The 12,867-nt window shown below is 48.4% G+C and overlaps 1 protein-coding gene across 1 annotated transcript in view; it reads left to right on the top strand.

Annotated features, from left to right (window-relative positions):
* Positions 1–12,867, top strand: part of LOC135912617 (uncharacterized) — a 54,201-nt gene that overhangs the window by 28,850 nt on the left and 12,484 nt on the right. Inside the window, exons 7-8 of the mRNA XM_070521975.1 lie at positions 2,927–3,012; positions 11,962–12,100. Of these exons, the coding sequence (XP_070378076.1) occupies positions 2,927–3,012; positions 11,962–12,100 (225 nt within the window). The remainder of the gene's footprint in view (positions 1–2,926; positions 3,013–11,961; positions 12,101–12,867) is intronic.

Genomic DNA, 12,867 nt, shown 5'->3' with positions numbered 1-12,867 from the left:
TTTCCGGTTAGAATTTCGACAAACACGTTCTCGATTTCTCTCGACTCTAAATCGTGTTCAATGGCCGCGATATTTCTTTTCACGAGTGTTGTGACCGAGGATTTCTCCCCCCTGCCACTATGAAATGCCTGATAACCTGACAGTTTTGCGGGTCCTCCAGTTTCCTGGAGGGCAATTGCCAAAGGAGTCTCATCTAATAGCGAAGGTACTGTTGCAGAATCGACCGCTTGCGCCGGAAGCCGCGACAGTTCCACTGCCAGATTTAATTTTCATTTGCGCGCCTGGCCATTTTGCAGTTGCGTGACGATCTGTTCCATATTCTGTTGCCACCCGTTCATGGCGACCATCTCATTCCTTAGCCTTTGGCATTCCTCGGCCTGTTTCTGAACTGCCCCGAGGACAGTTTGAATTTGGATGTTGATATGGTTCATAAATTCATTCATCTTGGCCTCTAATCTTACCAAATTTTCGACCCTTTTTTCTATAGCCTGAATAGGGTCGGCGTCTTGAATTTTGCGTTTCGTTGGTGGCGGGAGGGACGCCTCTGTGACCATCTTATCCTCTCCTTGCGGCTGTTGACGTGCCGCTGGGGGGGGTCATCTGTCTAATGGGTTGTTGCGGAGGAGGGGTTGCCTGCCTCTGTGGTTTCTTTAAGTTTTGGATTTCGGACCGTTGCGAATCGACTATCCCCGTTAATTTTTCGACCATTTTCTTTAATTTCTCAATTTCCTCGTCCCGTTTATCCCTCTGATTATTTTCCTGGGAGACCTTGCCCGCGAAATTCACACCCTTACGCTCCTTGCTCCTACCTCGTCTCCATGGGTTGGCAGGGTCCCTTGAGCTCGAGCGCCCCCTGGACTGGCTCCTGGCATGGGAACCGGAGCGTCCTTTGGGCGGCGGCGATGGTCTGCTCTGATTTGCTTCCAGTTTTGGGAAAGAGTCCTCGCGGAACTTGAAGTCTTTTCCCTCTTTGGGTTCGCGTTGTCGACTCTGATGTCCCCCACCAGTCGTCGTTGCTTGTCCCATCTTCTCCCACTGTCGCTTCTTAACTTCGTAGGGAGTGCGGAAGAGTTCTCGGCACTTGGGATCTCCTAGGGCGTGGCCTTTGCCGCACAGCTGGCATTTCAGCTCACACCTGTGGTCACTTGACGGGTTCTCGAGGCCGCAGCCCCGGCACTTGACGTTCGTCGGGTCTGGGCACACATCAGCGCGATGTCCGAGTCGGCCACAGGCGACACACACTTCGTATTTTTTGCGGTACAGCTGGCATCTGTGCGGTGCCCCGTTGAGGTAAATCCACCTTGGCACTTCTTTCTCCTTGAAGAGGATAAAGATCGACTGTGAATCTTTTCCCAGCCTGCGGACGCCTCGAATCTCGGGGTTATCCTTGCGGTCTAGGCGGTACAGAATTTCTTCGATGGAGTATCCGAGTGGAACCCCGTGGATGACTCCCTTTCCGCAGTGCTCGGGGGTGGCCACGTAGGCGAACGTCTCCACTTGTTCTCCGTCGAACATGAGGTGTTTCACGCTCGCGTACTTCAGCTTCCTCTCCGCACTCGTAGTGATGACGAGAACGGAGTGCTGCTTCATATTTGGAGTTATTATATCTTCCTTCCCTTCGCGTGGGTTAATCCCCGCCGACATTTTGATGACGTCAGTCAGATATGCTGTTCCATATTTTGTAAGCTTAACTAAGCCGCCACGTGGTCGGAGAACAATTTTCTCGGCGCCGTCTGGAATGCGCGTATGCTGACGCTCGATCGACTTGGCCGCCATTTTCCTGCCTGTTTGCCTCTGCCGGGCTCGCTGTTTCGCACTTTTCTGCCCGCTCTTCTCTAGCGGCACGTACCTTCCTCCTTCGCTAGCGTACCATTGTCCTGGAACCGAAGATTCCTCGGGTGTAGTCGCTCCTTCCATAGTAGCCATGATTCACAACTTCCGCGCGACCACGAGCGGCAAACGATCCTCCGGTGGGGACGCCGCGGGCCCGATCGGCCGCGGTAGCCTCAGCGCCTCAGCTACGTGCTGCGTTGAACACACAAAGTCCAAAAATGGAGGAAATAAGGTCCCACTTGCGGAGAAAGCGGTATCCTCGTGGTCCTCTCGAGTTCCGTCGTCGATTGAGCACAAAGCCTAGGAAAACAAGATCGAAAGACTGCCGAAAAAGGCCAAAATTCGCACAGCCCATCGGAAGCGCGTTCTACCAAGAAGGCCGGGAAGTTAACAAGAGATTATCTCTGGTTGGCTACCCTGTACTGGAGGAGGGGCAAAGGGATGGGATAGGTGAGAGAGAAAAAATGATTAAGAAAATGAAAAAAAGAACACGCAAACGCACACGCACACGCGCGCACGCACACAGACCCGATACACATGAACTGCTTCTGTGGGCACTGTCACGCAGTCTGTGAAGCGTTCCTAGTGTTATGCAGTGTCACTGTACAATCCTACGTAACACAGTGTACAGTCATAATCCGTCAAAAAGTCCCGTGTCTTTCTAATACCGCAGCATCGCCTTCATAACGGATCCCGCTGACGTTCGCGTATGCCACTTTACAAGGATGTTGTTCTCTGTCATTGGGCGCTTGTCCAGTTTTTCTAGGGCGGCTGAGAGGACTGCTCCTTGCGGGTTGAAACGAGAGCATTGACAAAGAAGGTGCGCGATTGTTTCATTGCACCCGCAGAAGTCACAAAGTGGGCTGTTGGCCATTCCGATAAGAAAGGAGTACGCATTTGAAAATGCTACTCTAAGCCATAGACGGGCTAGAAAGGTCCAGTTACGTCGTGGAAGGTCGGGCGGAATACGGAGCTGTAAACTAGGGTCCAGGGTACGAAGGCGTGCACTTGTGAGCTCGGATGAATTCCATTGAGCTAATGTCAAGTTACGCGCAAGTGCTGAAAGTATTTTCGCTGCGTCCTCTCTCGATAGTGGGATGGCAATGCAGCTGTCACCATCATCGGCAAATCGGGCATCTACATCTGCTCGATCATTGCCATATTTGCCACAATGACTAGGTAACTACTGATATATTATATCGTGTCCTTCGTCAACTATGCGATGGTGGACTTCTCTGATTTCTGTGACGAGCTGTTCATGTGATCCATGGCGCAGTGGTGAGAGTACACTTTGTAAGGTTGCCTTGGTGTCACAGAAGATTCATCATGCAATGGGGTGGTCCCTCCGGAATGAAATGAAGAGCCGCACGCAGGGCTAGCAGTTCAGCAGCTTTCGTTGGTGATACATATGACGTTTTTAACTGTATTTTGACGGATATTATTGGTATCACCACAGCGGCAGCTGAACTTCCAGGTGTGACTGATCCATCGGTGTGAACGTGTACGCAGCCACTGTGCACCTCATGTAAAAGTCCTAATGTGGTCAGCTTCTGGGCAAACGATGGCATGTTAGCTTTCTTCGTGATTCCTGGGGTGGTGATGCGTATTTCAGGTCTGTGCAAGCACCATAAAGGGTGAGGATGGTCTTTCTGCAGGCATGCAGTTCGATGGCAACGAGGTAGGATTGGCAAAAATTATGCGACTGAATGTTGTGTGTGGCCTTTCTGCGGGTAAAGCGGCACGATGGTGAGAAGGTAGTCAGGCAACGTGCCGAATATGCACCCTGAGGGCATCGGTTGCCAAGTACGTTGATATTGGGTGATCTCGAGCTGTGACAGTCGTTGCTGCTATAGACGCACACTTCGGAAGACCGAGACACGTCCTTAGGGCTTGAGCTTGTAGTCCTTGGAGTACATGCAGGTTTGTTGTGCAGGTGTTATCAAGCAAAGGGAGGCTGTATCTTGCGAAACCGATGAACACGGCGCTATAAAGCTGCATCATTGACCGCACCGATTTGCCCCATGACTTTCCACCGAGAAATTTGAGGAGATGTATTAGTGTCACTAACCGCTTTTTTAGGTATGAAACGTGCGGGGTCCATGATAGGCCGCTGTCAATAATTACCCCTAAAAAGCAGTGTTTCCGTGCGTTTACAATTGCTCGCCCATTCACAGTTACACAGTAACGCTTCATTGCCTTCCGAGTAAATGCAACAAGGCAGCATTTCTCTGAAGACAGCTCTATGTTCTGTTTTCGCAAGCACAGTGATGTTAACGTAGCTGCCTTTTGTAGCCTTGCTCGTACCTGTAGTCGTGTTACAGCAGGCGCCCAAATGCAGATGTCGTCGGCATAGATTGATACTTGAACTGTGTTGTGCTCGTTGGCCAACGAGCACTAGGTTGAATAGCGTCGGGCTCAGCACTCCACCTTGCGGTACTCCACAGAATGTTTGTTGTTGAGTTGTGGCGCCATCCTAGGTCATCACGAAGAAATGCCTGTCAGTCAAATAACTGCACGGCCACTGAAATGTGCGGCCATCGATTCCGGCTTCAATAAGAGCTTCAATGTTTGAATGCTTCGTGGTGCGTCTGTGCTATAGCTTCCAGCGTTTGGATGGATTCGATGTTCAGAAACGCTCTAGCACTTATGGTTATAGGCACACTGTGAGAAACTCCGGGTGGTGAAATTGCTGCCGAGTCATTCGACATGGAGCGTTGTTTTGAAAAGCGAAACACAATGAGGGAACAAACTGGTAGCACAAAATCTAACGTACAGTTCCTTTGTTTCGGGAGTGCCAGTGAGAATTGTTACAAGAAAATCTTACAAATCTGCTCTGGAGCTCGCGCAGCCAGTCCCCGCATTTATTTTATTAGGACATCGTCAGCATGCCACAGAATCGCACAAGAAAAGAGATGTCGCGAACTTTGACGAAGCGTTATCTTGACTAACTCGAAACCACATCTGAGCTGGCTCGGGGAACAATTAATGAACACCAACGACTACGCCGCTGAAGAAGCATTACCGTTTTCTTGAGCACTCGTGCGCAGCGAGGAAGATGTGTTTCTACATCTGAATAGAAAAAAAAAGGAGCAGCAGACTCCGTCCCCAAAATTGGCGAAATTTCGCAATCAATTTGCAGTAACAAGCAATTTGAGTGAATCTTAGAAGCTAAAGATTTACACTGAGAGAGACAGAGACACGAAAAGGGAAAGGTAGGGAGGTTAACAAAGGACGCGCCCAGTTGGCTTCCCTACACTTGGAAGCGAGGAAAGGGAAAGGATAGATAAGAAGGAGCGAGAAGAGAAAAAATGAAGTTCACGAAGCGCAAAGGAATGTTGGACGCTACACGACACAATCGGGAAGTTACACGCGCTATCTGAGGTATAGCGTACGCGTGCCGACAAAGAGGAGGGCAATGCATTCTGGCAAGGCACGCATTTTTTATACCGCGAAGCATTTGCAACTCTTCGGACGAAATTTCTATGCCTATCGCCGTCGTATGACGGCGTATCCAGAATTTCTTAAGCGATGAAGGCGGGCGCGTCGCGAAGGACATGAACGCGCTTTTACCGAAATTTGTCGCGTGTGCGGAATGCTTAGCGCCCTCCCGATTGCGCCGAAGACCTCCGCCCAAGGATGGCGTTGACTGTTTAGACGGCGTCCCCATGTCGCACGCCCCCTCAAGTGCTGCTCAAGGTCCACGCCTGTAGCGCCGGGCAACGTTTTTTCGCGCGCAACGCGCCTTTCTCGCGGGTCGCGGAGGCCAAGTTAACGATATTCGCCATGTTTATTTATAAACGCCATCCACTGGGCCGCGTATCAAAGGCGCCCGCAGCGCACGTGGATCTGAAATTGCGCGGTTGTCGACGGCCGACGAGGAAGTGTACTCGAAGCGGTAATTCGCACGACTGTAATTAAATATCCTGGAAGCCCCGAGAGAGTAGTAGGCTGAGTCGGTTGTCATCAGCGTCGTGGTGGCTGTCCTCAAGGAATTTCTGCCAGCGTCGACGACAGAGGAGAAGACATTCGGAAGACATAAAAAAAGGAATTCACGCGAAATTCATGATACGGTCCTATGTCCACGTGCCGTAGCGCTCGTAGACGTGTGACGTCATGACCTTTTCATGGCCAGCGAAAGAGAAGGAACATGTGAGGCCCTGGGCAAACATAAAGTCGTGACTCACGACGCTTGCCGTAAACAGTTTGGCAGCTCCTGAATGAAAGGTGACTATGACTATACATGTCCCGCATTTATTTTCTCGTTTTTGGAGGGGAGGGGGCCGATGGCGTCATAGTACTACTCAGCCGCTGGGCCATATCGCAAGCGCGAGCAAAAGCTAAAGCGTTGCTACTAAAACAAGGACGCACAGAAATACCCATACCACAGAACAAGCGCTGTTGCTTGCGAAGATGTGCTGTTCGAGCTTAGTTCAAAGGACGAACCGACTAGCCCTCACCAAGATGTTACCAATGCCAGAAATCAAAGCCCCGACATTCCTTGATCATTGACTAGCGTGGTTATAGCCTATTAGAAGCCTTTACATCTGGTTCAGCGTAGCGTAGTGCCAGGTATGTAGGCAGAAAGCACCAACTGTGAGTTCCACAAAGCAGAATTTATGTTTGAGCACATGAGCAAAATACAGCGCGCCTGTACAACTCGTAATCGGACAAATTGACCACTAATCAGGTCTTATAGCACAAGGGCTGCGGAGGGCCAAAGAGGGTGGACAAATTAATAAATTTGTTCGGCAGAAATGCTTCTCAAGGAAAGCAAGATTTATTTTGTCTTGTTACGCAGAAGAAAAGTAGTCGCAGACAGCGGTCATTTGCAAGAGCTATACGACACAAAAAACATAAGAAAAAAAAATAGTAAAGTAATCTCGTTTTTGAACTGAAAGGGCAGTCGACGAGACCTTGCGCCAGTTATCAAAATGAGAAAGATTGCGCAAACCATTCGCATTTCCCAAGGGGAAAATAAACAGTTAAAGAGAGACCGGCGTTTTAACAACTAAGCAACTTTCTTTGTGGATACGTACATTACATAACGCGCGCACGAAAAGAGAAAATGAGTACGCGTATACTGCAGTACACAACCACCAGGACAAAAAAAAATTAGCCAAAAAAAGGGGGGGGGGGCAAACAAAAGCGATCTTGGCAAAAAATAAAAATGTCACTGCGAAACAAAAGGAGCAAGAAAGACCAGCATAGCTTACATATATATATATATATATATATATATATATATATATATATATATATATATATATTACTGTGCACTAGATTAAATGAACTACTGCCAAACGGTGCTCATAACAAACATGGTCTAGAGAAGGACGTGCTATGTTCAAAGATATGTTGCCGTTTCCTTTTCTTTTTCCTCTTTTTTTTTCTGGGTGAGTTGTCCAACACGATAATAAATATTCTTTGTTTTTTTATTAGAGAGAGAGAGAGAGTTCTTTATTTAAAAGCAGACAGTTAGCCAGCGCATACTTCTGTACAAGTATATCCGCGTGCATAACACTCGCCAAGCGAGGCACAAAGAGGAGACAAATGCACCGAAAGAAAGAGGGCAGAAAAAGAAAGCGAAGAGGAAGGAGTACAAAAACAAACAAATAAAAAACAATAGCAGCATGGCATCTAATCTAATCGTTCTGTTCAACTTAGAAAGTGCGCGTACGAAAAGTTATTTCGTATTATTATTTTCTTGTGCATACAATGCGCTCGAAAAATGTATGCACGTTCGTTTCGCGTTCTTTGCTTCATAATTCCTGTGTGGACTGCGCTTTCTATATGGTTGCGTGTCGCTCGCGCTGATTTCTTGGGTACAGTGCCAAACTACTCCTCTTTCCTCTGTCTATTCCAGTGCATGGGCGAAAGCGAATGCTTTGTTAGAGAGCACAGACCACCGACCAGCCACACTATTATTCATATTTATTTTGAGGGTTCGCAGAATAATTAGCAATTGGTTTTCAGAATGGCAGTGGCAGCTCAGAAGTGCCCCATCGTCTACAAAAAAAAAAATTCTGACGTTTTTATCAGGAACTAAGTGATGTTCCCAACGCATCCTAAGAGACGCTCGCGGGGTATTACTTGCCAAAATCACGATCTGATTATGAGGCACGCCGTAGAGGGAGTCTCCGGAAATTTGGACCGCCTGGCGTTGTTTAACGTGCACTTAAGTCTAAGTACACACTTGTCGCATTTCGCCCCCCATCGAAATGAGGTCGCCGTGGCCGCTAATGCAGTTTAAAGGGTCACTAAAGGCAAATATGAAGTCAAGCTAAAGTGATAGTTTGGTGCTCGAGAACGTCTCAGGCGTAAATATTATTGCGTAACAGAGCCTGAGTAGTCGAGAAATTGATGTAAATGTAGGACACGGTTAGAGACCCTCGCCCCGGAACATTCAAGTACTAGTCCGATGACGAAGGCGCTCTTCATTAAAATTATGTCACAAGTAGTCAAACACTCGTAATGAAAAGGTAATTGAACCGCCTTATAATACAAAGGAGGAAGCTACTTGTCCTGTTTTCTATGCTTAAAAAAGAAAAAGAAAGAACTCACTAACGGTACGCTTGACAACGACAGGGGCCGTAGAAGGGCTTCGTTTTCTCCACTCTGCGCCGGCCGCGCTTTCGCGTTTCGGTAGTTTCGTTATCGCGTTCTGCTGCGCAAACTCACGCAAACTGCAAGTGGCAGAGAAATCCCGAAACGGCCCACGCCACCTGGCCAAGAGCAGCTGCAGCGGCGAATCCACCGCCCTGTCCCGGCTCGGTTTCTCTACGGCCACCCATTCGCATTTTGCACCCCCCCCCCCCAAAAAAAAGACGCCCATAGCGCCGTCTGTCGGGAGCCGGGAGTAAAGGGCGGTGATGGCGTATGTAACGTCACTACTTCCCTCTCCGGGGCGGGCGATTTGCATGGTGCTAAAGGCGTGCGGGCTCTTCAGAGGCGATTTTCTTTAAGTAGCTGTCTTTTCTTGGCGCGAAATAAGCGCTGCGAGGTGTCTGGAACGATATTTCCACAGAACACGTCAACTTAGCATTTGCCGTTGATGCCCTTTGAAAGCACATTACAGATTCCGCTGATGAAGATAAGGACGACAGCGTGACAGCATTAGGACCAGTGGTTGTTTTATGGCCATCGGAACGGTGCCAAAGAAAGCAGGTTGAAGCACAGCAGCGCAGTTGAAAAGAAAAAAAATAATTAAAGCGCTAAAGCTGGGACAAGACTAAATAAGGGCACAGATCTGTGAGGTGGATTCTCAAGTACCATCACAATAAATTGCGGCCGGTAGACACAGCCGACGGATGCCCCCTTTGATTTTTATGTTCCGCGATAATGACGCAAAGCGCTCTTATCATAGACAGGCATCATCATGTATTACTCTATATAATTAGACGATTAATTTGAAATAGTGATCACTTATGCCGATAAAGAAACAAATCAACTCAGTTGCTTAATATAGGTGTATTACTTAAAGAAAAGAGAGATATAGGTAGTGCATTGTTTTGTGTTTGGGTGAACAGAGCAGAAAAAGAAACTACTTCGATTATAGTGAAATAACATTTCTGTTTGTTACTTTTTTGTACTTTAACTAAGGTAATGTCTTAAGGCCATTTTCTATCCTTATGTAAAGAAAGAAAGATATTGTAAACGTTACCCTTTATGAGACTACCATTTTCAGGTAAGGCTCCCTAGAGAGTAAGAAAGGGTCAAACGCCACGCAGCGGTTGTAACAGATCACACAGATGAAAAATAACCACCCTACAGGGAATGCATAATAAAAAGAAACAGGTGACCATTGCGATACTCCATAACGTGAAATTTGAGCGGAATTATACACGTGTTTTCATTTCGCGATATATTGGCGGACGCGGACAATCTGTCTCGTGCGGCCCATTGCAAAAGGAGTGAAGTGTGCCGCGACTGCCTCGTTAATCTGGAGGTCAAGTGCGCAAGCGCGGTGACGCTGCTGCTATCTGGCAGACCACGTCGAGAGCTGGTTCAGAGCGTGTGTATATATGACAGGAACGCGGCAGAGAAGAAAGGCGATGCGAGAAACTCGTTTGGACATTTTCGCCGTGTCGAAAGTGCACAATACCCTCTGGAGCTCCCTGGGCGTCGCCAAATTAGCCTCTTGACAGCTGTTTTATCCCCGACCGGCGGCAAATGCATTGCAGAGATTTCACCAACGTGCAAGGCCAGAGAGAAGGTAGATAGAATGGTAGAGAGGACGAGGGAGAGGAGACAAAGAGTGGTTAGAACCGACGCAGTCACGAAACGAGTGAATAAACAGCCTTGCCACTCTTCGCTCGCAGTTCTCATAGTTCTCATAAAAGGGGGGCACGGGAAAAGGGGGAGGGTGACAGGCCAAAGGTGACGTGAGAAGACAAGAAAACGCTACTATTATAGACATGACAGCGGTTGCGGGCAAACGGGATAAATTGAAGTTTAAGGTATGGTACGGTTCGTTTCCGCTACTTCCCGAAAATATGTGATGTGATGTGATAACTTTATTTGGAATCCGACGATTGGGAGGCCGGGGCCTGGGGCCGCCTAGATGGCCGCTGGGAGCTGCTGCTCCAGTGCGACTTCCTTGGTTGGTGTTGGTGTTGGAGTTGTGAGCTGAGCAGCACGGCCGACCACAGCGCCCGTAGATTTTCTGGGGAGACTGCCATTTTATTTTGGTATATTTCACTTCCCCACAACATGTGTTGAAGGGTGGCTCTAACAGACTTGCATAGCTTGCACATATCGCTCTCGTATAAACACATGCACATTTGTCAAGCGGACAATTTGCGGCGTTTGCAGAAGCATGGCCACATTAAAGTGCACCGTAGGGTTTAGGCGACACCACGGGGGTGGTCACACGCCAAATGACCCCTTCTGTTGTCCCCGTGGTAGCACAAAAGTACGTTTGTAGCTCATTTGTCGCTGTCGTGGGTCTGATCCCGACCGCAGCAGCTGCATTTCGACGGGGCGAAATAAAGAAAATGCTCGTGCACTTATAATTAGGGACACGTTAAAGAACACCAGGACGTCACAATTAATCCGGAGCCCGCCACTACGGCATGCCTCATAATCCGATTGTACTTTTTGCTCGTACAGCCTCATAACACAATTGAAGTTTCATACTTTTTCCGCGATGCGATTTGTACCATGTGACGCAGTAAATATCCTCAATCCTCTCACAGGTTATGAACTATGGTGCACAACAATACCTTAAGCAAACATCTTGGCCTGTGTGTTCTGTGTACTGGGCAGATAAACAGTAGTGGTGCACGGAAGGCAACGTTTAAGATAAACTCGCCACTCTCGTGCTGAACTAAACATGGAAGAAATAAACATTCGCTATCAACAGCACAGAAAGCTTCGCTTACATTCCCCACAGTGCGTGGGATCCGCATCATTTTTCTTCTCACGCTTTCGTCATACCCTCCTCTTCCGCTTTCCTCCTCACGGTTCCGCTACACCCTCTTCCACCGCTTTTACCCTCTCGCTTTCTTCGCTATCACCGTCTTTCATGCCCCTACTGCGCTCAACGTTCGCTCTTTCATCATTCGCTCGGCTCATTCGCTAGGTTACGCCAAGGGATGCGGTCGCTAAACGCAGGAACGGGCGCCTATTAGCTGCATTCTAAAAAAAAAAAACAGCCGGCACTATGCAACACATTCAACCATGAACTCACTTTATATCGATGGTCTGAGTGACATGCCGGGTCCATGGGCAGCTGCACCATTTAAGCGTTAGCTTCTTTGTCATGCTATAACACGTAAAAAAACAGACCGTTTGTCCGAACGGCATATGTGCTGAGGGCGGTGAAAAGGAATTGAGAGGCTCGTATTGAGGAGAATATGAAGGCGCTATAGAAGTGATGTGGTTTGGCGAAGGAAGGGGGCGGAAAGAGAGCCGTGGGAGTGATAGAGGAATATTGTTCGTCCCTATCTGCACTCTACGGCAAACAGATCGCTAGCACACAATCGGCTAATATGATCGCCTGTGCGACCACTAAGTACCATCGGCCAGCAATGTTCCGAAAGAAAGTTGGAAGAAGCTGCTCTAGAGGAGTTGTTTAGTGCGATGAAGCGCTCCAAGGAAATATGCCTTTCCGCGTTTTTTTACCGTCAGAGCTCACAAGATGGGCGACCCCTTCCGAGAAATTGTCTCTGAAGTGGGCACCCGGCAGAAGTGCCTCGGGATGTACCCCCTGCAAGGTCTGAGGCAGCTGTCGATCGAAGACCCGTTCTTAATACGCAACTCCACAGAGGTATAGTAAGGAATCCAGCAACAAAAGAACACAGGCTTTCTCGGTGGACATCAAGGATTTCTTTTATTCCCTACCTCAAGTTGACCTCTTCGCCGTCGTGCAAGAAGGAATTGAGGTGATAGGCGAGGTCTGGTTCCAGAAGGCAGTGTGCACCAACGTCATCGATTTCCTGGATCTGCTGCAGGTCTACCTAAGATCTACGGTTGTCTTTCATAATGAAGAGTTCTGTGTGCAGAAAAGTGGGGTATTTATTGGCTCTCGAATTGCACCCATAATGAATGATTTAGTCTTGGCGCACTATGACAGTCTCCTCCGGGATCGCCTCAGCAGAGCAGCTCCTGTGAAAGTGTTTCGTTACATTGACGATTTTTTGGTGATCCTTTCTGCCCACCCAAATGAAGCGACATCTCTGTTCGACTGTTTTTAAACGCTCAAGAGCATTTTACGAGGGTTGACGTTCATAAGGGCCTGAAAAAGGCCAAATCCGGTTCTTTGACGTTGCACTGCACCTCCAGGAGAAGCACACGTGTCAGATGTATGCTCCACGTTCCAAGAAACACCTTCTCCCCGGCACTTCCAATCATTCAAAAGTGGCGAAGTGCCCCATAGCCCTAGGGGCTCTCAGAAATGCTGTGGTTCGCTCTTGCCCCCACTTGATGTGCAGCAGCTTCGCCAACCAAGTCTTTCGGCTTAACGCAAGTGACTATCCAGCCCAAGTGCTGTCATCCTTCACGGAAGTCTTATTGCAAGAGGTTCGTTCCCCCATG

Source organism: Dermacentor albipictus, chromosome 7, assembly GCF_038994185.2.
Source record: "Dermacentor albipictus isolate Rhodes 1998 colony chromosome 7, USDA_Dalb.pri_finalv2, whole genome shotgun sequence".
Taxonomy (NCBI): Eukaryota; Metazoa; Arthropoda; class Arachnida; order Ixodida; family Ixodidae; genus Dermacentor; species Dermacentor albipictus.
The sequence above is the reverse complement of the archived record's forward strand: the minus strand, read 5'-3'. Positions and strand labels throughout refer to the sequence as shown.